At 38.5% G+C, this 23707-nt stretch overlaps 1 protein-coding gene across 1 annotated transcript; it reads right to left on the bottom strand.

Annotated features, from left to right (window-relative positions):
• Positions 1-104: 104 nt before the first annotated feature.
• ptprna (protein tyrosine phosphatase receptor type Na) lies at positions 105-21879 on the bottom strand. Its single transcript, XM_067603321.1, has 24 exons — positions 21231-21879; positions 18489-18539; positions 13962-14072; positions 13410-13527; positions 13122-13269; positions 12519-12714; positions 12135-12287; positions 10830-10955; positions 10665-10699; positions 10316-10578; positions 10076-10162; positions 9796-9875; positions 9538-9602; positions 6700-6909; positions 5973-6239; positions 5712-5859; positions 5484-5557; positions 4818-4895; positions 4475-4594; positions 3438-3604; positions 2527-2580; positions 1904-1968; positions 1452-1525; positions 105-1268 (listed from the first exon to the last, which is right to left on the bottom strand). Exons 1-24 carry the CDS (start codon positions 21304-21306, stop codon positions 1197-1199), a joined length of 2838 nt encoding a protein of 945 aa, XP_067459422.1. The 5' UTR covers positions 21307-21879; the 3' UTR covers positions 105-1196.
• Between the last annotated feature and the right edge of the window lie 1828 nt (positions 21880-23707).

The following is a 23707-nucleotide window of genomic DNA, read 5'->3' on the forward strand; positions in this document are numbered from 1 at the left end:
GATAGAATACATGGGGCAGAAGAACCTGTTTTAATGTGCCATTTTAAAAGCCCGCCCACTAAAAACCTTGGTTTTGAAAATGAGCACTCAAGGATTTTCTGCTCTTTGCTGCATCACATCACAAATTTATTCAAGTCAAAAATACATTTTTATAGATATTTTCTATCTGTCTGCTACATGAAATAAACACAATCATCAGGGTGAATTATTTACATTAATCACATGGTTGTACACCGAGTAAGACAATAAAAGAATCCAACAATAGGAGTTCAGAGAGAGAAAGAAAAAAGGCGATGGGTACTTTATGGTCAATGTACGGTCAATTTATGGTCAATCATCTGTTACAAAATGACCAGTTAAGCAAACAATCATGTTGTCAAGGCAAAGACAAGCCTCACAAATAAAAACTTGCTCGAAATAAACACACACACTAGACAGCAGAATACAGTATTCAGGTGGAAATGCAACACCACACTCAGAGTTAAAAGAAACAGAAACCTTACTGTGTATCAGCAAGATTACCTTGGAAATTTGATAAGTGTGTCAATGGACTTAACATTATTTTATCATTATTCCAAGTAAATTGAAATGTTTAGCACAACAGCCAAACAAATGCTCCGTGTTGGTGGTAAACCATCTGTTGATATTGACTGATCATTTGAGGTAATCATGTCATTGTGTCCAGTAAAAGGGTTGATGACAATAGGCAAAGATGGAATCAGATGTCATTACAATAGGTAAACAATGTTTTAATATTATGTCATTACAATCATACAGAAGTATACACTATTCTATCTGACTGTGTGATCACATAACAATGTCATTTGGATTCCCAAGTTTTTACTCTTTGTAATTCACATCTGATGGCCTCAATGTCGTCTAATTAGGTAAAAACCGCAGAAAGAATAATGAGTTCCATAATGTTGAGAAAAAAATTCAAGTCTGCATTTACATACTGGCAATCACTGAATGCATTTTTTCATAAAATGAAGTTCCCCAAAAGTTTTAAAAACCCAATGATTAAGTACATGGTGAAATACTGCATGCTGAAAACAAGAGCAGTAACTGCTCCAAGTGTGGCAGAGCAAATTCTTATGTACAGTGATGGCCAGACATACGTAACTGAGTGTGTCCTTAGGAGCGTGTATTTGTTTTGTGCCAGTGTATGTCCTCGGTGTGTTCTCCGGTACTGCAGCTCACTGAGGCAGGGCTTTCAAGATGGCATTCACCTCCTCAGCTACTGCTGTCAGCGCAAATTCAAACTGGTCCTGATCAGACGAAGCAAGAACAAGAGAGGTGGAGAGAAAAAATAGAAAGAAGAAAGGTGGGAGAGAGAAGGATAGATATAGGACAGAGGGAAACAGTTGGGTTATGATAGATATCCACCATAAATAGCAGGGAAGTGCTTTTATACTGTGACAAGCAAATGCATAAACACAAACTGATGGTACCTTGGTGCAAACGAGGCCAGGTCTCTGGTCTCGGATGTGCTCCAGTGCAGCTGCAATGTCAATCTCTTTCACTCCTAACAACAACAGGAACAGTAACAACATCAATACAGTTTTAATACCGTAAAACTTGCTAATGTACCCACAAGCTGTTTTGTGGAATAACCCCCATAAATAGTACAATATTTCACTGTGTTAAGCCGTATTTAACTACAATATCACTAATAGCTCCCTCTGCTGTAACTTATCAGTGTACACACATAACCCCCTATATGCAAACTTTGATATAATTATACCCTCAACCTGAACTGTTGAACTTCCAAAATGTTCCATTACTATTTTGGCCATCGAGGCCATTCTAGGCAAAATGTGTAAGTACTGGATCATACACTATATATACATACAACTTTGTGTGTGTGTGTGTGTGTGTGTGAGCGAGTGAATGAGCGACTAACCTTTGGCCATGCGGTTCAGCACCATGTCAATGAGGATGTATGTGCCAGTTCGGCCAGTGCCATCACTGTGGTGACAGAGACAAATAAGGAAAATGTCAAAGCACATATACTATTATGAGCAAATAATATTATAAATTATTAAATTAAGTGTTTTTCTTTCCAAACAGAACATTCATATGTTTCGTATGTTTCTAAAAATTCCAGTGTTACTTTGGAACTTTGGAAAAAGACAGATGGTCTGATAAATATGAACAAGTGATGTGTTAGTGTACTACAAACAAAGTGATACACTACTGTACACTGGTTTTTGCCATTATGATTATAAATGTTTGTCATTTTTGGTAAAAGCTATAAAAATACAGTACGACCACAGTCAGAGATTAATGTAATTCTGCGGAGACTGGGATGTAAATATGGAAATAAAGCTACCTTCTGTGACTGTTTAAAAGGTGAAATTGATTTAAAACAATATATGGCATGGTGAAAAGTTATTTTAAGTCTTTGGTTTACAAAAGCTGGATTAGGAAAACTGTTTTTTTTTTCCTCCAAATTGAATGTGTGGTGTTGGGGATGCCACAGTTTTTAAAGAAAATGTGTTTTTTTTTTTTGTTTTGTTTTTTTACCCGCAGTGAACGATGATTGGGCAGGAACGACCTCTGTAGCATTTATTCACCTTCCTGAAAAGCAGGAACAAGGGAGAGCAGGAAAAGAAAGAAGAACAAAGGACAGAAAAAAGGCTTTATTATAAATTATTTATTATAAACTTTGCAACTGACCTCGTTCACAAATTTATTGAACATACAGAAGTAATGTATAATCAGTAATCATGAGATTATTAAATGCATATAAGACAATATTATGCAGCCTCGGGTACATGTGTGTTGTGGTCAAATAGAAGGCAATGAGAGGAGAGAATATGACCCAGTAGGATGGATGGAGAGACATAAATGACAGAGGTCACCAGTAAAATTAAGAATGGAAGAAGGAACGGCAGGACAGGAAAAAATGGAAATCTCATACTGCGGCAAGGGAGGACATGGTAAACAGGAAAGGAAAGGTGGAGAGCAAGCAACAGATTCACTGTCCCTCTTGCAGTAGCCAGTCACACCTGCCAATGCTCATTTTTGTGACTATGCAACTGGAGCCAGAGTACTAGCTGCAAACCACAAAAATGACACTGGGAGATGTTAAAATACAAACCTATCAACCTGCACACTGGGAGAGAGGGAGAGAGAGAGAGAGCCAAGATGGTGGGTAGGGCATGAAATGCACAGCATGGGGGCCATGTTTGATTAAACACAGTGCAGGATGGCAGGGAAGATGGGAAACAGAGAAAAGAGATGGATGAAGGTCATGAGGAAGAGTCACCGTCACATTTCAGACACAGACTGTATCTCCATCCTGACAACCTGTTTTCTCTTTTCTGTGTTTACTTTAAGAAGTCGTCTTAAATCACCTAACTTGCAAATCACTTGTTGAATAAAGGGCACATGAGGGGGGACAGTCTGCAGGTGTGCTTTGTGTACTTTCATACCTGCGGAAGTCGAGCAGCGGCCGTGTCGAGGTGGGGATGCCATCAGCCGGCCAGCTCAGCAGGTGAAACTGCGTCAAGGTTCTGGTCTCCTGCGTCTGAACGTTCTTCAGATAGAAGCTACGCACCAGGAAGTCCTTACACCAGATATGCTCTGACACCAGGTTCACCTGATTGAGACAGAGGGAGGTGGCAGAGAGAAAAGAGATACAGATGAGAGGATAAAAAAAATGTGACTAGACTGAAGGAGAGGTGGCTCACCCACTGAATTTTGTAAGCATCCAAAAAATTTAATGCAATATACAGACATCTTCACCTACAACTCAGTGAGAGCCATTATTCCAAAATTTACTCTGCACATATTGAACACATTATTTCAGAAAAAAAGGACTGTAACAGATACAGAACATACAGTACAATTTATTGATTTTACATGAGAGGACTCAAATGTGTAAGTGGCCTCGGTTTGGCACCAGGGGGAGACATATCATCAAAGAGAGGGGAACTGACATCTTGCATTGTTTTTTATAAGACCTTTATGTCAAATTCCTCATTTAAACCATGGGTTGACACAGTATTAAGAATATTTATTCAAAACATTTCATGTTGGAGGAGTTTTTTCTCCCCTAGGAGACCTTTTAACTCTCTCAGTGCTAATAGACAGTAGCTTAAGCAGATGAAAGCATCGCCCACCTGTCTGAAAAGGTCAGCAATCGGGTTGAGTTTTTCTCTAGAGATGATGCTAATGTGAACAAAGATGTGAGTTCACAATAGCTTTGATGTTTTGCAGACCACATGGGCAGCAAATAAAGTAAATGACAGGAGTCCTGCTGTAGATGATCATACCGTTTATATAGTGGAATAGAAGAACATTCGTGACCCTAATTCACTCACAAATCTGACATTTAAACTCTGTTTTTTTCCTGTCTGAAAAGTCTGAATTTTATATACTGTATGTATAAGGCTCTGCTCCTCTTGTGCATATATGTCTTTTGAACAAAATGTAGATTAAAGGTCCTGAGCTACAACAGGAAGTTAACCTCATAGATGTGGTAGAGTGATGAACCCTCATCAGGCCAGTATCGCTCGCACTGTTTCTCTCCATCTTCCACCAGAGCTGTCATCATCACTATCACTGTGCAGCCGTTCTCCCACACCATCTGTGGGTTGAATAGCACAAGCACACACATGGTTGTAGACACACACACATACACATCTGACCCATGTGACATTAAATAAATCTGTATCATCTGGCAGTAACAAGACAGATTTCCTGCAGATGGATTGAATGATCTATATGGTTTTCATTGATCACTAAACAGAGAGCACAGTCAGTAAAGTTGGAGGAAGACAGAAAGATAAAGAGGCAAAGATTGTACTGACCTGCCAGAAATCAGCAACAGTGTGAGGCAGAGGTCCTTGTGTGGCGATGTAAGCTGGTTGGCGAGGGTCATGATCAGACTACAGGTTACAAAGAAAAAAGAGAGCAGAGGTTTTTCATACTGAGGACACTACAAAAATATATCAATTTCAACAGGAAGTCCTGATAAATAGCAACTTTACTGATGGAACATTTAAAGACTAAGAAAAACTATATTTCCATAAAATTATTATACAAAAATTAGATCTTTCTATTGTTAATTTTGCTTTGGGCCAACATTAAATTCAACAAAAGCCATGTTAAAAAGATGAGTGAGCTGCAAACTGGTCCCAAAGTATATGGATTGCATTTGAAATTTAGAATTAGAATTTAATTAGCATCAAATGTTCATATTTTGTAAGAAATACGGGCTTTAGCACTGCAGAGTGACTGTTATTGTGACTGTGACATGCAAAATGACAAGATGGCCTGAGTATTCACACTTCACAGATTTTCTTTCTGTTGTAACAATGGATTAATTTCTTGCCGAGGCCATCTCCAACAATAGTAGATATGAAAATAATCAAAGAGTGGCAATTCATTTAAATCATGATGCAATGCACACCATTAATTATAAATATCACATAACTTAAAATACTATGGATTGGATTGATTGAAGTATTTCTTACAATGATGCTTGCGTTGATGTAATCTTGTTTATTGGGGTTTAGCTCAGTTTTCAGCTTCACGCGGGAATGATCATCTGGAAAAGAAAACGGGTGTTAAATCAGAAAATGATTCAAATGTATGAAAATGGTATAGTGCTGTGCATGTATGCATACTTGTTTATTAAACAGGGTGATTGATGATTGATAGATGCATGACAACTTGACAACAGAAATGACTGATGAACTAACAGGGGAGGGCTTCAGCCTGTCTGTTCTTGTCCATGTTGCTCGGGGCTTGAGCCACAGCCACTGAACTAGGCTCAGCCTGGTAGGAGCACAACGCCTCCCACTCCTTCTGAAGGCGGTCCTTATTACGCAGGTGATCCTCCATATACGCCTGACATAGAGATGCAAAAAAAAAAAAAGAAAAAAAGTAGGACGTTAATATCTGCTCATTGAGGACAAGGATGATTTTTTACACCTGGGAGTACATTTTCTCTCTAGACTCACCAGTATCATGTGGCCAGTAGAGATGTCCATATTGGACTGGGCGGGCTCTTCACTCCAGGATGGGGTGGAGCTGTGGGTGGAGGACGGGCTGTGCTGAGGACCATCACTGAACTGGGAGGAAACGCTGCTGACGCGGGACGTGTCCGTTCCCCGTCGACCGCCAGCACCTGTGGCTATTGCAGACCCAGCCATGCTGCTGCTCACCCCGCCCACACAATCCTGGCGGCACAGGGAGGATTTGGACGCCATGTGCTGCCGACATAGCTCCTGAGTGAACAATATCAATATAGATTAAATTAACAATCAGTTATTGTATCATTATATACTGAATATACTGTAGATACACAGATATAACAAAACAATGACAAATACATTAAAAAATCTTGGCTTTTACGCAGTTGTAACCAGTAATTGTTTAGTTTTGATGAATAGTGATTTGATTACTCATTGTTTCAGCACAAATATGAGCATATTATGCTTACTGCATGTCATTAACATTCTAAGCATAATATTCATAAGCTGTACACATTCATCTGCCTGCTCTAAGAGACATTTCTTCATAATAATCTGCAGCATATGCTCACATCTCATTATCTGGCTCATCATACTTTTCCAATCCATTATGACATCGAGCCATTAAGGCTAACATGAAGACAAAAAAAAAAAAAGAAATCTGGGAATAAAAAGGGCCTTTCTTCAATGCTGAATCTGGAGTATGATGCCTTACCTGGTAGTCAAAGTGTGTTTCAGCTCCTGCCTCTGGCCCCAGGCCAAGCTTGCCATTGGCCACTTGGTGAGCGTAGTGCCTGAGACACGCTACTGCCATGGCCAATACTAACACTCCTCCTACGACTGCCATGGAAACAAGGGTGATGACTGTCCCACTGGAGCCCTGGGAAACCCTAGTTACTTGAGGGAGACCCCGTGCATCTGTCCTCTGGGAAAAACACAATTACAAAGTGTTGTAAGCATGATATGGGCAGGGGAAAAGGAACACAAAGAAAACAGATAATTATCTCATCAAAGTGCTGTCACCATTAGTCAACATGCACATCTAGTCATTTGAGAGCAGTCAGTCAAGCCTAAGCTTCGCAGGGGAATCTGCCCTCACCACTGGAATTCATGTTTGTTTTTTTTTCTCCTTCTCAGCTCTTGGGGTGAAAACAAATGGGAACGTCACTCCTTTCATTTAAAATATACGTTTCTCTGTAAATACACGTGACAGCAAGGTGTGCTTAGTGAGAGGTTGAAGCAGAGTTGTGAAGACATGGAGGTCAAGGTACTGTAGTATATAACAGGAACAGATTTAAAAGACAGCAGATGCTCCGTGGAGATCAGTGAACCGTGGTACGGTACATGCCATACATCACTGCTGCAAGTTATAGTCTGCCCTTGTGTGTCATTCCTCCTCTTCATCCTCTTTTCTATCTTTCAGCTCTTCAGCATTACATTACAGCATTACCATTTTAATGCTAAAGCAGGTGTACAGTCCTGTTTTTATCACATACACAGACAGAGCACACACACATACTGAATATCCACACTCCTGTTCACTCAAAATGTCACTCCATAGAAAAACTGCAACTGCACAAATAAAGTAAATGAACCACTTGCAGGCCTTGAGAGAGAAAAAGCTTTTTAAAAGTCAACACTGAAGAGCCAACCATGAGCTCCAGATAACCTGGCTTTTGATCAGGTCTGAAAATGATCAACAGGAGCAACACAAGACCTGAACATAGAAAACAGGGAGTATCATCTACAAAAATATTTTAGTTTTGTCTTAACTTAGATCATATGACAATTTCTGAAATGGAAGAACTCAAAAGAAATTGGCACTTTTTTATGGTATCTTTGTATGCTGAAGTCTCAATAGCTGTGCTTGTTCTAGCTTTAGCATCACCACTATTTACATGGTTACCCTTTCTTGAATTAGAGTATTTATTTGCATTGATTCATTTCTAACACTTTTCTATTCCTATTTTTTTCTTTGCTCACTCTTTGAATAAAAATAAGACACACACACGTCTTATTTTTATTCAAATACTTCAAACAGCATCTGGGGAGCACATCGATTTCTCCTTAGTCTCTTTTTAAATATACAAATCATTCACTCATTTCTGTTAAAGTTAATTGAATTAATCTAAAAAACTGTCATTTTGAATGACTTAACCGTGACTGACAAACCTTGCTAATGACAGAACTTCAATACTGAGTGATTTTAAACATCCTGCCATCTCGGAGATCATATCAGTACCACACACACACACACACACACACACACACACACATTCCATTAATGTATTGCCAGTATAATTACAATATTATCTCTTCAGTCCTGAATAAAAGCGCTGTGTGCGCGCTTGTGTGTTAGCCTGACATTCAGACTAAATTGGCATTTCGTTATTGATCCATTTTTCAAAAAATTGGAGATGCTTGTGATGATTCAGAGGTCTGGAATGAGGCATATTGTGTGAACAGGGAATAGGTTAATGACACCTGTGACTGTTGCCATAGCACCTGGGATCTGGGAGCCACAGCAGGGGGAGGTGGGAGGGGGGCTGGAGGAAATGAAGCACCATGGCAACAAGTGAAATGCTGCTTGTTACGAGGTGTCGCCTTGATAATTTGGTCTGGCCACTTGCCCTCCAGGTGGCACATCTCACAGGGGTTTACACAAACACACAAACACACACACACACACACACACAGACTATTACAGGCGAAGTGTTGTAGTGGGTGGAAAACATGCTCTATACAGTAAGTAAGAAAAATGTACTGCCTTTGTCTGCGTTGCCTCACATACAGCGTGGTGCCCTGACATCAGGGGTCTTGCACTTGTAATGTCACTGCTCTTACAAAAAGCTGAGCCCATTTTTTCCATCAATACTTTCTTTAATGATATTTGATGATGGAGCCAGCAAGGAAAAAAATATGCATTGATTGGTTCTGATTATCAAATAATAATTTTATATATGAATTTTTATATTCAGTCTACTAAAAACATACATTTATATTACTCCTTGTGCATACCAAATATACTCCACCTTTACAAACACACCACCAGAACCAGTCCTCCACATGCGCCACGTGGTCATTGTCCTGGTTTTCTCCCAGCACTAACACACATAGCTGTGTATCTATGTGTCCAATGTGAACCATTTCACCTGCATCCAAATCACTTAACATCCTTGGACTTAAGGGTACAGAATCAGTCCGCCTTGTAACTACAGAAAACCATAGAGCAATCCTACACAAGACACAACACAATCCTCTACAAGATAGATAAATACAAACAATAATGAGGTTTACTACCAATGTTTTGTAGTCATGATGTGAAAACAAGTGTGTCAGGAGTCACTTTTGTCACAAGCAGATCTGACAATCTGTCCCGCTAGATCCCATGAGTGAACAGATTAAAGGAGAAATGGTAAAGAATACAGAGGAATGATTATATCTCTGTTGCCTTGACAACTGCTCCATATGTTACCAGTAGAAGGGGTTACAGGGGAAATTTCCCACAGAGGCTATTCAAGTGTATTTCTGTGTGTGTGTGTGTATAAAGTACCTCTCCCACACCAGTCTGTACAATCTTCAGGCCTGTCTCCGACTCCAGGAAGTTCTTTTCAGATACTGTTGGGGGTTGGGGGGGGACACAACACACATTTTATTGTTGAATGTGAGGAAAAGGCGTTTGGTGAAATGATATTTGAGAAAAAAAAAACTGTTAGAGTGAGAGTACAATACACCCAAGTTTCACTAACATGCATGCGTGTATGAGTGGGTGTTTGTGAATGTGTCTGTGTGCGTGTTTTTCAAGTCTTACCAGCTTTAGCAGCCACCTCTGCAGCAGTCATGTTGTGTTCATTCTGGCGGATACGAAATGTCAATGCGGGGCCCACCACACTGCCAACACAACACACACACACACACACACACACACACACACACACACACACACACACACACACACACACACACACACACACACATTGTTTTAAAATGTGAAAAACATTTCAAGTAATTAGAGTAAAATAGTAAAATTTACATGCACGCTCTCTCCCTCTTTCTCACACACACACACACACACGTACTGGTGGTGTTACCTGATGTTGATGAAGCTGCTGGTTGTCAGGTGTATTTTATCGGCCAGTAGCTCCAACAGCTTCACTCCATCATACAAACTCAGAGGACTGGAAAGGAAAAAAATCATTATCACCAGTGACAGTCTACATACTCAGAGTGATGTAGGTCTTTCCTGAGAATAATAACTGGCTCAAAAGGACTTTTACAGGCTGTTTGTAATAAACACAAGAAATGAAAGCTGAATTTGATCAAGTACAGACCTCTGGTTGGTGACAATGTACCCATACTCCTCCTTGGCTCCTGTTCCCTCCACCAGTGGCGGTCTCTGCTCCCTCAAGCCCTGTCCAGCTTCAGCAGGAGCAGCCTGAGGACGCTGGGAGGCAGATGGGGGGCTGGTGCTCTTGGCTGGAGGTGTGGCTGCAACCGAGGCAGAGGAAGGGGCAGAGGGGGCATCAGGTGGACCGGGAACAGGGGCAGGTTTCTCTGGCTTACTGGACATACTGTCTGTTTTTAACAGCTGCATCTACGGGGGAATGATAGAAGACCTGTCAGTGTAAGAAGAGTATGATTGCCTCTATTGAAAGCTGATGACAATGGATACTGACGTACCTCCTTGAGGGTAACGAGGTCTTTCTCATTTGGATCTGTGTTGAGAGAGAAAAAGATAAAGCATCATTCAATTTCATAATAATTGAACTCAAGTGTTAGGTAATAACATTATACTATTATATCTACTTTATAGTTGTAACACAGTTAATAGCTAGGAGACTGTACCTGTTTTTTCTTGGGCCTGCAGCAGCTTCAGAATGAGAGCTAGCTTGTAGAGCTGCTCTTGACTGAGCTCTCTGGGGTCAACTCCGTACTTCTGCAGGACTCCTGACATCCTCTGGAACAAGTGGTCTGACACAGGAAGGCAAAGTTAGCATTGTCTTTGCACATATCCAATAATATAATACGTAGATTATAACATAACATTGACAGAAGCCATTTTTCCCCATTATGAATACTTTTACTTTTTATAATTCTTACTGTACTTTTACTAGGATTCTAAATGCTGAACTTCTACTTGCAATTGAGCATTTTTACAATGTGGTATTGCTTATATATACTTTGTAAGGGCGCCCATACTGTGAATCTGTCGTAATATTTCTTTGGTAACACTTTCTATGACGCCCATGTCTATAATGCATTATAAACATACTTATAATGCATTATGATCTGCTTGTTGCACTGTATATGTATGGTTATAAGCACTCATAAATATTCATAATGCTTTATAACAATAATCACAACATATTATAAAGCATTTTATAATGACTTATAAGGTCAAGTATGACCAAGTATGTGAGTATAAGTTACCCAAATTGGAGTACACAATTTCTGTTATGACCTGTTAAACATATAAATTAATTTTACAACGTTTTGTGTGTTTTTCTTGCATAGTCTCACAGAACAGGCCCATGCCCCCTAGACAGTAACGACCACGGATGACTAACTGCGCTGGCCCTTGGCCAACAGCTTAATTCTTCGGCTGATTGGTTAGCGTAGCCATCTGTGGTCTGGGAGACCGGAGTTCAAGACCTGGTGTAAGAACCCTCCTTCACTACACATATATTTAATGATATTTTTCTCACTTTCCCTAAAGCATTCAATGGATGCAACGCATTGTAAAATGATTATAATGTATTACAACTATGAGTATTAGACCAGCAATTATTAAGTATTATGATACTTGACTTTATATGTCATTATAAAATGCTTTATAATGTGTTCTGATTATTGTTAGTATTATGAATATTTATGATTGCTTCTAACTATAATTATACAGTGCTATAAGCAGATTATAATGCATTATAAGTATGTTTATGATGCATTATAGAGATGGGCGTCATAGAAAGTGTTACCATTTTTAAATTTTGTTTCTGTAACACATTAAAAGGTACCTCTCTGCTGTGCTGTGATAATAAACTTATCAATGTGATGATGTCTTCTCGTCCTTTTTTCTTGGCCTGTATCACAAAGTATTCTTCTCTTGAATACATTATGTAAATTAAGTATAAATAAGTTCTTTTTCCTCACCATTGTTTCCAGACAGGGTGCTGTAGTCTGATGGAACCTTTTTATTCTGCGGTGTTTGTTGCCTGCCTGTAGTACCGAGTCTCTCCTCTAGAGTGTAGTCTTCCACGTAGTCCACTGGTATATCCAGTTCCAAGTCCTCGTAATAAGGCAGACCTGCTCATGGTGCAATAGATAATGATTGTAAAGAGATCTGTTGGGTTTAAACTTTTTAAAGGTATAACAGATACTGTAACTTACAAAAAGACAAAAATCAAGCATTTTTATAAAAGTTGTATTGTGTTATCATGTCTACTTGACACTTCAAAATTCTTACTTTAACGTTTTATTGTTTTTTAAGGTTCTTTCTTTTGTGTTTCATTTTAGCAATTTATAAATCATTTTTACCTGCAGGAGCCATGGAAGCAGCCCCTCGGTGGCGATAAGATGGCTGTGCAGACGCCAGGTAGAGAGACAAGGCTTCTTGCAGCAGCTGCCTGTCACGCTCTCGCTCTCTCTGATTGGCCTGGGACCGTGAAGAGGGACGGGCATAACCACCTACTGCCCCGATGAGGGATCTCTCTGCTTCATCTTGGTACCTATGCTGTGATTGGGAGAGATTACACTGTTTGTTGCTTGTTGTGTTTTATTTTTTGTTTTGTTTTTCATATTCCTTGTATTTCTGTTCCTTGGTGATACTCTAATTATCTTTTATACAGGTCTCTGATTTATTTACCACTATTACAATGATCTAGCATGATCAATGTGTTTAATTTGAGATCGTGATTGTGTCTGTATCAAGCTTTTATGAGCTTTTATTTAGGGTTTGATGTATAAATGTTTGTCTGTTGTAACCCCACTTATGGGACTAAGAAAGTTTTCTAAAGGCCACAAACCTGAATTTGCTTAAACCCTCCTGTACCTGATGAAGAGCCAATCAGATTTTGCACAAAAATCTGATTGAAAAAAGTGTGTGTGTGTGTGTGTGTGTGTGTGTATATGTGTGTGTACCTGGTGGTATGTGTATGGGTCGATGGAGGCTGTCTGCATGCGTAGCGGGGACTGAGGAGGCTCGACAATCATGTAGTCCACATAATTGCCAGCAGGAAGTGTGGACGCTGTTTTAGAAGTGTGGTGATGGGGGATGTGCTGTTTGGACCTGGCAACCCAGAAAGGAAGAGTGAAAATTAGGAGGAAAAGGAGGGAAGGATAAATGAATAGGTCCAGAGGGAAATTTGTCTTCTGTAACATGGATATTTCTATATATTCAAAATATGGCTGTAGCTGGACAGTACTTACTGAGATGAATGGGAAGAGGGGGAAGAGGAGTTTGGCTTAGAGGGGAGGGTGGTGTGGGGAACTCTCTTCAGTTCCTTTGATAAGATATACTGGGTGATGTCGTCCTGCCAGGAAAGACCTGCACACATACACACAGCAATTAAAGAAAGCCACATAGGCTGAGAGAAAAAGTGAAAGACTGAGATGTATATGTTTCTTATTGAGTTGTGTTCAAGTGCTCATATTATGAATGTATTTCTGCCTGTACTCATAAAGTTTCTATGGATTTGATAACTGTCAGAAATGGTCAAATGAACTTCACTATGACAATCACCACAGTCCCCTACATATTTAATTAAAAAAAGAATATATATATTATATTGTATTGAGTGTTTAATTTCAATAAGACTAGCTACCTGGAGGTACAATAATGTAGTAATGTGACAGAATAAAGGGCAAACTTCGATGTAATTAATAAAAAATAGCTAAAACGACTTTTGTGTTTTTAGTGCAGTTACTCAGAAGCAGTGGGATATTCACTTTAACAGTTTTAGCTTTGTAAGAGTATCTCACCTTGTAGCATAAGCTGTTTGAGGACTTCCTGCATCCTCTTCAGAACAGGAACTGTCACCTGGTACTGGACCAGGTCCTGCTTAGAGCTACGACACTGTCCAAACAGCCCATCTAGAATAACACACACACACACACACACACACTGGTGAATATTTTGAACCCCCTTTTTTTTTACCAGGACAGTCTCTTCAGATTTCTTTGAAGATTTGAAGCTGTAAACACTTCATCACAAATATTTCAGTGGAGCTGCCGTTGAGCTTCAGTTCTGTGCAATGCTCTTCATTCTGACAGTATGTGTAGCCCACACCACACTAGCACACAGCAATGACTCATAGTTTTGAAATACAGCCCACACACTTTATACTGCTTGTCACAGTCCTCCCGACAACATTCTACCACTGTCGGTGAGTGTGTTTTTGAAAGTTTCAAACACGTTTATTTGAAATAGTCGCTATTTCAAATGAAATATAGTTGCAGGCAGCCCCATGGCAACAAAAACACTTATAGCCTTTCCTCAGTATTCTGTGAACTGTCCTCTTATCATGAACATAAACAATATTTAACATTTAATTCATAAGTCACACTTTTCATGCATTATTCTGGCTTCATAAAGTTAGTATGTGCTGTGGGCCTATTGCGTTTCATTAAGGAAAACAAGTGTCCATTGCTTCTAAATCATAAATAAATAATTCTAATTTCAGAATAGCAGATTAGAAAGGAATACTGTGTTTTTCTATACAGCTTACAGTATACCTTATGTTTTGCCATTTCATACATATTGTAGAATAAATAGACAGTCATGGTTCTACTTCATTTCTGTTTTGCAGTGTTAAATCCTCTAAGTGGTTGGGTAAGCAATAATGCGAAGGTCTGAGGCTTATGTTACGCTTGTATTGTTATGATATCACCAAGTTTTTCTTTGTAGTCCACTGCTTATTGACTATTCTGAAAATCCTGATTAATACTGTACTCGAAATCTACATGACAAATAGTTGATGCTGATGCTATTATATGACACAGGATATTACATCCTGGTAGTGTATTGCACTGGTAAAGAAATACAGTAGCTCTGAATTGTGTTGGTGAATTGACTAATGACACAGACAACAGCAGCAGAAATGGAAGATGAATGGAGAAAAGACAGCTAACTGCACGGCTTGATTGGATTGGGGGACTATTTCTGGAGCTTGGAGTTATTTCTGCTGAAGTCATCTTTGAGCAGGAAATATAGTATTAACGTTGGACAATGGAATCTAAATTTAAATGTACAGAAATGATCCACGTGGCTCAAAGTACGTGATTAAAAAATGTTCCAAATAAATGATTGGAAAAAAAAATACTTGTGATGATAAGCAGCAGTGTCACATTCTGAAGGAGATGTAGGTCATGCATGTTCATCATCAGAAGAAAGGTGTGTGTAGTTACAATCAAGTCACACCAACCAATCTATGGACATAAATAAATGGTACACTAGAAGTTTAATTAATAGTCTGATTGATTTCCATCTATATAGTACAAGGGGCTCTGCGTAAGGAGAATTAAGGTGACAACATATAACCTTGTTGTGTTTAACACTGGTAAAAGACACTGGCTATACTCTGACAGGCTCTATAGGAATAAATGGGAGATGCCTGATGCTTGAACTCCCTGCCATGACACTATGACCTTAGATGAAACACTGGAGCAATGGGGACTGCAGGACATGGACAAACCAGCAGAGCTTGATTGGCTCTACACATTACCACAAACAGGCCAACGACAAAACCTCCTCCTCTGACTGTCTTGGAGAGGAGTGAAAACAAGGGAAGAGACACACACAGCTCCTGTATGAAACCTAAAAACACTACTGTCTCCTCTTTGGATGCACCACTGCCTTGGTAAAACCTTAGTGAACATTATAAAATGAGCTGGAATCTCTATAATTAACAGTGAACAAAGGTAGAAATGAATCACTTTCCCAATTAAGATTATTTTGTTTGATTCAGTTCAAAGATTCATAGTCACTGACTGTGTAGTTCTTAATTTTTTAATTACTCAATTTTAAATTGTAATTCCTCACACCACTCGTTCCCACCTAAAAAGAAATATCATAAATTAAAACCATATATTTACAACGTAGCTCATCCACATTATCTGTGAGAGGGTCAAAAAACAGAGGAATTGAGTAGAAAGCATTTCAGTTATTAAGTACTTAAATATTTCATAACAACTTTATTTTTTTCTATAGAGGCTCTGCTGTCTGGAATCTGCGTCAAACGAACATCAAAAGTAGGTTTTGTCGTGGGAAATCTTCAAATGGGCCGATAAATCTTCAGGTCATCCACAACTTAGCATTAAGCTCAAAACTTATGAGAGAAAGACTCAAAAAATACACTTGAAGCTGGTAGAGTTCAACGTGAATAGGTTTAATGTGCAGTAATGAGCAATACAAAACAAACCAAGGCCTTTATCCCGAGATAAAAATCCTAATGCAAAATCATAAAACATGATATCATATACTTCTCGTAACCCCTCCTAATGTGGAGCTTATTTTCTAGACTCCACCTTGTATTTTGATCATATTCAAAACTATTTGGTCATTTTTGCTGAGTTCATTAGTGACCTTGACGCTTTGGTAATAATCCAAGTATGATTTATCTTAGAAATAATACTGTCTCAGCATCTTCCACATTTCCCAAAATAAAAACGGGCCTACTGGCCTTTAATCATCTTACACAGAGAGCCACGTTGCACCACTGATTAGCCTTCTTTTTAACTTCCCTGGGAACACTGTCTCTTATTGACATAAATGTTATCTTTGCACATTTACTGGCACATTGGTTTGATCATGGGAAGGCAGTTTCCACCACAGTTTTCTTTCAAAAAGCCACTAAAACAAAATCCGATGAATCCTACATAGATGTAACTTTTAGTTAATATAGTTAGAATTATAACTTTATGATTATTTTTCATTTTCTTTTTGTTTCTATCTTAATTACAATACATACACAATACACAATAAAAAAATACACAATACAATTTTACTTTTTTTTAATTTTATTTGTATTGTCTACTTTTTCAGTTATTTCATTCATTTTCTGGTCTTTATATTTGACTTTTTTTCAAAAAATGTGACTTTAATGTTGTTTCTTTTATTGTTGCTATTACGTGGACCTCAGAAAGACTAGTGACCAATTTGTGGAAGCTAAAGGGGATCCAAATAAAGAATAATGAATCCTTGATACCTCAAATGACATTACAAGTGAAATGACTTATTTAAAGACTAAAGTGATGCATTGTACAGTAAAATTCTCAGTCCAAGCATTTACTGAACATAAGCAGAAGGTATAAATTATTTAGGAGAGATGGTATTGTGTCAGTTAATAAAATGCAGTAAAACACCTCCGGGACCACTTAAAATAAACTCAACACAGTAGCTTATTCTTTATAAGGTGTTAGTCACTGTGAGACCTGTAGGTGTCTATTAAGACTGTGGTGATAATGCTCTCTGTGGTTCAACAAGCTAAAACAGTCTTCGTTGATATCTAAGCACAGATTTGCATTGAAGGTTCTTGTAAATATTTTGCACCATATGGGCTTCATTACCAAATTTCCTAAATAATTTAGTAAACAATATAATTTAACATATTAAATTATCATATATTATATATAATGCTTTTAAGACCTTGGTTCTGACCACATCTTGAAAAAAGGATATTTTTGATTAATTTGTCTGACTGTGTTCTCCCCTGTTCATCTGGTTCATGGGTTTAAAAACAAAAAAACAAAAAAAAACTTAACCTAAAAGACTAGTGACATGCACAGTCATTCTCAGACAGTAGGTTTATACATCTTGATACATGCCACTGAAGCAGGGGATAATGACACTAACTCTTATCCACCAGACTCTAATTACATGGAAGACAGACAGAGACAGAGGACCCATGTCAACCAATCAGATTGAAAACAGATGAGTGGTCATTACACCAAACATTTTCCTCCCTAGTACTATCGTCAAATCCACAGATGTGCCTGAATCCAGCCCGGTGTCTGTTCTTGAGCTGCAAGTACGCCGATCCATTTTGTATTCTGTCCAATGTCTGTGCGTGTGCGCAAGTGCAATTTCCATCGAGAAGTGCGTAAGTGTGTGTCAGTGACTCATCACTGTATTAGCACAACAACTGTGGGGGTGTCGACCTCACCGTGATGTCAGTGTTGCCATGGAGACAGTGGAGCAGGGAGGGGCTTAGATAAAGATGATGAAAGGGAGAGGGGCAGGTGACGGAGAGAGGAAAAATCCTTGACTTGTGTTTGATTTTCTTATATGGCCCTTTTTTTGTCACCACACTTCTAGTCACATATACCGGCAGTGCGTGTGTGTGCGTGTGTGTGTCTGTTCAGGTGTGAAGTTAATAATTGAATATGTTGTAGAGGTAAAGGAATGATTAAGAAATAAGTCTGTATTAAAAGTTTAATACTCAAATTCAAGTGAGACATTATGCTTGATTTTGTGTGTCTGTGTGTGTGTGTGTGTGTTTGTATACTCACCATCTGAGCAGAACTGATCCCTTGTGCACAGTTTTCTCTCAAACAGGCAACCTGATGGAGAAAGACAAAGAGAGGGCTAACTCTTACTCAGAGCAAAGTCTTTCACAGCAATTTCCATAGCAACAACTGCTTTAACTAACACTTAAATGGGTGAAATCAGAACATCACAAAGTGTGCTTAACCTTGGTACATAATTAACCTCAGATGTACTGCACTGCGATAAACAAAACACACAACACCCTCACAACCTTCGCCCTGTCTGTTACATTTAAACCAGCCTACACTGTGCTGATTACTTATAAGACTGTCCAAGGAGTGTCATTGATAAGCACAAAGCCTGGAACTTGTGAAAACCTTGAAAATCCCAATTATCTTAGTTTTATTTGGACAATTGCGTTTTTGCTTCTGGTTAGAAATATTCAAAATGACAGATTATTGAACAGGTTATCTGTGTTTCAACACATATCTTTGATAAATATGACCAATTTTACAGACCTTTCTTGTTTTAATAGAAAGGAGGGAGAGGTTATTTACTGACTACTGTCTTTGGCTGATTTGTGATTGAAACAAATGCAGTGTTTGAGTATTTTGGGACATTCCTTTGTTAATCATTTTTTGCTATTTCTTATTTTAGGTTTGTGAGTAAGACCTTGGAGGGAAGGGTAATGTGGGAAGAAGCAGGTGGTTGGCGATAGATAGGAACGTAACTGTCGGGCCGTCTGTCTTTCTCTCTCTCTCTCTCGTCACAGCTCCTTTCCAGAGGAAAATCACTTTTTGTCTCTCTGTGCATGTATGACAAGAATAAGTAAATAAATGGTAGGAAATATGTGTGTGTGAGTGTAATTGAGGAGAAATGCGCAGTTAGAGTATAACGTATATATTCCAAATTATATTCCAAAGACAGCAGGTAGCTGGCTGGCTGAATTGATGGATATGTGGGTTGAATGCAGAAAAACAAATTCAGAACTATTTTCTCTATTTTTTGAATGAAGTGACGCAGTGCCTTACAGCATTTTCAGTGACTCACCTCTTTTTTCTTTGAAGAAGAACACACACACACACACACTGTACAAGCAGTGTGAGGGAGGATCTTGTATTTCTTTGACACCTTCTCAAACTTTTAAAACTGCAACTATGTTTTAATAAGATATGAGGACATGTGATCAATTCGAATGTGTGAGAAAGACACTTTAACACATGTTCAGACTCGCAGGCACATGAGGCACATTTATAAGTTTTGCTCTCATGTTGAAACTCTCCAGTGTCAATAATGTCAGTGAAATAAGCGGCTAGTGAGCCCAGGTGATGGATCAGATGAAGCCATGTGGTGGCCTATGGTTGATGGCAACAGGAACAACAACAAAAATATTTATTGTTTATAACAACTATTCTTATTATTTTAAATTGAAAAATGTGTTCTTTAGCATCGTATGAAATCCAGCTATGGTGAGCAGATTTATGGAACACCTGACCTAATGTACAGTATTTGTCAAAGCACCAGGACATCATTTGAAGAGATGTTTGCTCTAACATGAACATCATACTGTTTGCATGTGTGGATGCACAGTCGGACATATGGACATATGGCTAATCAAATGGATGAATGGACAAAGGCAAAGGAGCAACAGTGGTTACTGGTTTCTCTCCATGGTGCTGAAATCTCAGGGGCTTGTTATTTTACTGTTATTTGTTCATTGTGATTATTGTAATTTCTCATTGGTTTCCTCAGTGATACATAATACCACAGCCCCTGCTATCACAGTGAGCCGCTTTATATTTCTAAAATAAACTGCAGCCAATAGTTTCTGTACTGTTTCTTGAAATTTGGTGACTGTATTCAAATGATGGATAGATCAAAGTAATAGTGGTGGAGGGAAGTTGATGGGGGTGGGAACCCTTGTGTGAGAACAAAATCATGCTCGCTTGTTTTTGTTGGAGACAACCTGAGGGAGTAGGGAGAGAAAAAAACATTTGGCCTTTCTCGATCTCAGTTGGACTTACTGATTGAATTAACTCCCTACTTCACAAATCACCACCTAAACAAGTAAGACAGACTTTGGTGGAAAAAGAAATAAAACCCATAATTTGATAAGGATCGTAATAACTCACTTCAATAACTAATTTAGTCAATATAGTGCACTCCGTCTTAGAAACACTTTGAAAACCCTGTTGATTAGAAGCATCTTGCCTTATTTTATGTTAAGAACATTGTTCTGCTGTCACATCTTCATCTTATATGATAAACACATTCCAGTCAGTGTTATTCATGTGTCCCCAACAACTGGATTTGGCTTTGTTTTTCCTACCCCCAAAAGAGGACATCAAATAATAACAATGTTATTACAAGGGCAGCATAATCATTCATTGCTTTACCAGAAAACAAGAAAATAACATTACCTTTTAAAAAATTAAAATTTCCCCATCACTCTTTACATCCTCCATCTCTCCTCCATCTCTGTTTAATCTCATTAGACTGTCATCCTCTACATCATATCTGTCTTTGGCAAATATATATAACATTATTACAATTAATTTCATGAGGTTAAAATTATCCTTAACGCACTTATTTTGTGCTGGGAAATTATAAGACCACAGCATAGGCTACCATAGGGGATAAAGTACAGTGAGATGATGTCGCCACTAAGTCATCATCTACTTGATACACCATGCCCCTGGGGGAATTTTTACAGAAACATATCTGATACAGGGATCATGTCACCACCGTTATTATCATCATCTTACCGTATTTGTCTGAGATTCCCGGTTGGAAAAGCACCGTTAAAAGGAGCAGAGCTCGCCATGGCTTAAGATGTTGCATGATCCGTTCACAGCAGCGTCGGAGGTGCAGGCAGAAAGATGCGGAGTCCCTTTCGCTTTTTTAAATTTTTTTTTTCCTCCTTTAATTTCCCATAATGACCAAAAGAGCCGGAGCCAGTGTGAGCAGCTCACATTGAACCCCAAAACCCCATGTGACAGAAAACATATAAATAAATAGCTGGGGAAAAAAACCTCACGTTGAAAAGGCGGGGCATGAGGATGAGGAGGAGGAGGAGGAGGAGGGACAGGCTGCGAGCATGCAACGTAGTATGGACTCACGACCGCACAGCTGCGGAAATAACGTAGAAACTGAGGAGCTCTCTGATCGACCTGCAGCTACGTCATCACGGCTTTGAAACAGAGAGGGAGATGGGAAGCGTCACGTTTAATATTCCACCTACTTGTCCTATAAAGTGCATGAATGCACACAATATTCATTTCCAACAAACAGTCCAAATAGCCTGCAGGCGCGCACAGGTACAGTAATTTGACAAGGTGTCAAGGCTACTCCTTCATTAAGTGCCTGCCGTTTAAATGTGGGATCGTTTTTGAATTATCAAAATCTCAGCTGTCAGTATAAATTTTCTGGACCTCTGGAAATGTGTGAATTGTGTCATATAGCTGTCCCATACAGCTGGTATAACATGAGACTGAACTTTATTGTGTTATCCTTGCAATTTATCAAAAGAAATGTCTTCATTATTGCAAATATATGGGACGTTGTTAAAATGTGAACTGGCTGTTTTTTGTTTGTTTGTTTTTCATAAATTATAGAAAGTAAGGAAACATGAGATATGTTGCATTGTCTAAGGGTCATCATGCCTATACATCTACCCCTCTAGAGGAGCCTCATCTGTTCAGCTCAGCCCAGGCAAGACCCTAGTGCACAGAGATCCAATATGTACAAACAATAACATTTAATCAAGAAGAACATTTCACTGTTTTCTCCTAAAATATTTAAATGCTACTGCCAGTGTGGATATTCGTCTTTCAGCCCCAGTTTCTTTTCCCCTTAAGCTGTTTTGACATCGATACTTTGAAAATGCCCAATTTTAAGGTCAATTTATAGTCTTAAATAGTCCAAATCTTAATTGGTTGCCTCCGATGTTAATTTGTCAACTGAAAAAGTATGGCGGAGAGCTGTTTCATTCCCTGAGGAGTTGTCACAGCAGTTCATCTTGTCTAATTGTCCTCTTGCTCCCTCTTGTGTCTATTTCAACTACTTGATGATAAATACTGTTGTCTATAGAGGGGCATCAGCTGCATCTGCAAATCCACAAGGCTGCTTTCTTTGAATTGCAGTTCATTATTTTTTTCTCACATTAATTTAAAATACAAATATTTTCAACGTAGTTGTTTTGGCACAGTGATGATGAGGGTCATACACATAGCCCAGGCTCTTCACATCACCTTTAACCAGACCACAAACTAGAGAGGAAACTGAAATTAATACAACAACAGCATATAGTTTATATGTGTCTTCATTCATAAAATACTCAATAATGAATGAGAATGTCTGCAGTGCAATACATTGCTTGTGTGCTGAGCATGTATATTTTTTTTGTGGCATTACATCACATGAGATTGAGACAAGTGGAACAGGCTACAGTGTCCGGTTTTTCATGCCCTAACCTGCTCCAGATTGCACAGGTAGTATTTTTTAAGTATAAATTGCTAATTTGCAAGATCTATGTTCTGATTATGCAATTTTAAATGTATTTTTGAGCTGATTATATGTTAAATAATGTTTTGTGCAAGCATGATAAGAATGTTTTGTGAAAATGTATATCTATATAAATTAAAGCCAGGTGTCTTCCTCATGAATCTTCTGCATTACCAGACTTCTTCATTCAGCACTGCTGTCATATGATGTAATAGGTTAAGTTTACATGTTTAGCACCCCATCCAAGAAAAGAATAAACATGATCATAATAATAATAATTTAAAAATAAAAATAAAAAAAGGAAGTCATTCTGAACTTAAAGAAGGAGAAATACTATATCTCTGACCTCTTAGTTCCCTTTGAAGCCTTTGAGTTTTTTTTATCTGTTGCAGAGGCCTGGCTGTTAGAGAGCATTTGTAGTCAGGGCCCTGAATCATCAGCTGCAGGAAATAAGCCCATCTCAGTCAGTATCATCTATTTAATTTCTTCTTAAATCAGAGAGAATATCCTGGTTTTATTTGAGTTTTTTTTTAAATTTTACTTGAATTGTCTTTTTATTTCTGTTTTATTTTTTTTTTCTTTTATCTTACATAACTGGAATTGGTTTTATTTGTTTCATCATAAATGATTTTATATTTTGTGGAATTTAATTTGCTGCCTTGTGTGAAGCACTTTGTAACCTGGGTTTAAAAAATAAAAAGTTTTTATATCACTGGAAACTGTATACGTGTTCAGCAGA

Source organism: Thunnus thynnus, chromosome 11, assembly GCF_963924715.1.
Source record: "Thunnus thynnus chromosome 11, fThuThy2.1, whole genome shotgun sequence".
Lineage (NCBI taxonomy): Eukaryota > Metazoa > Chordata > Actinopteri > Scombriformes > Scombridae > Thunnus > Thunnus thynnus.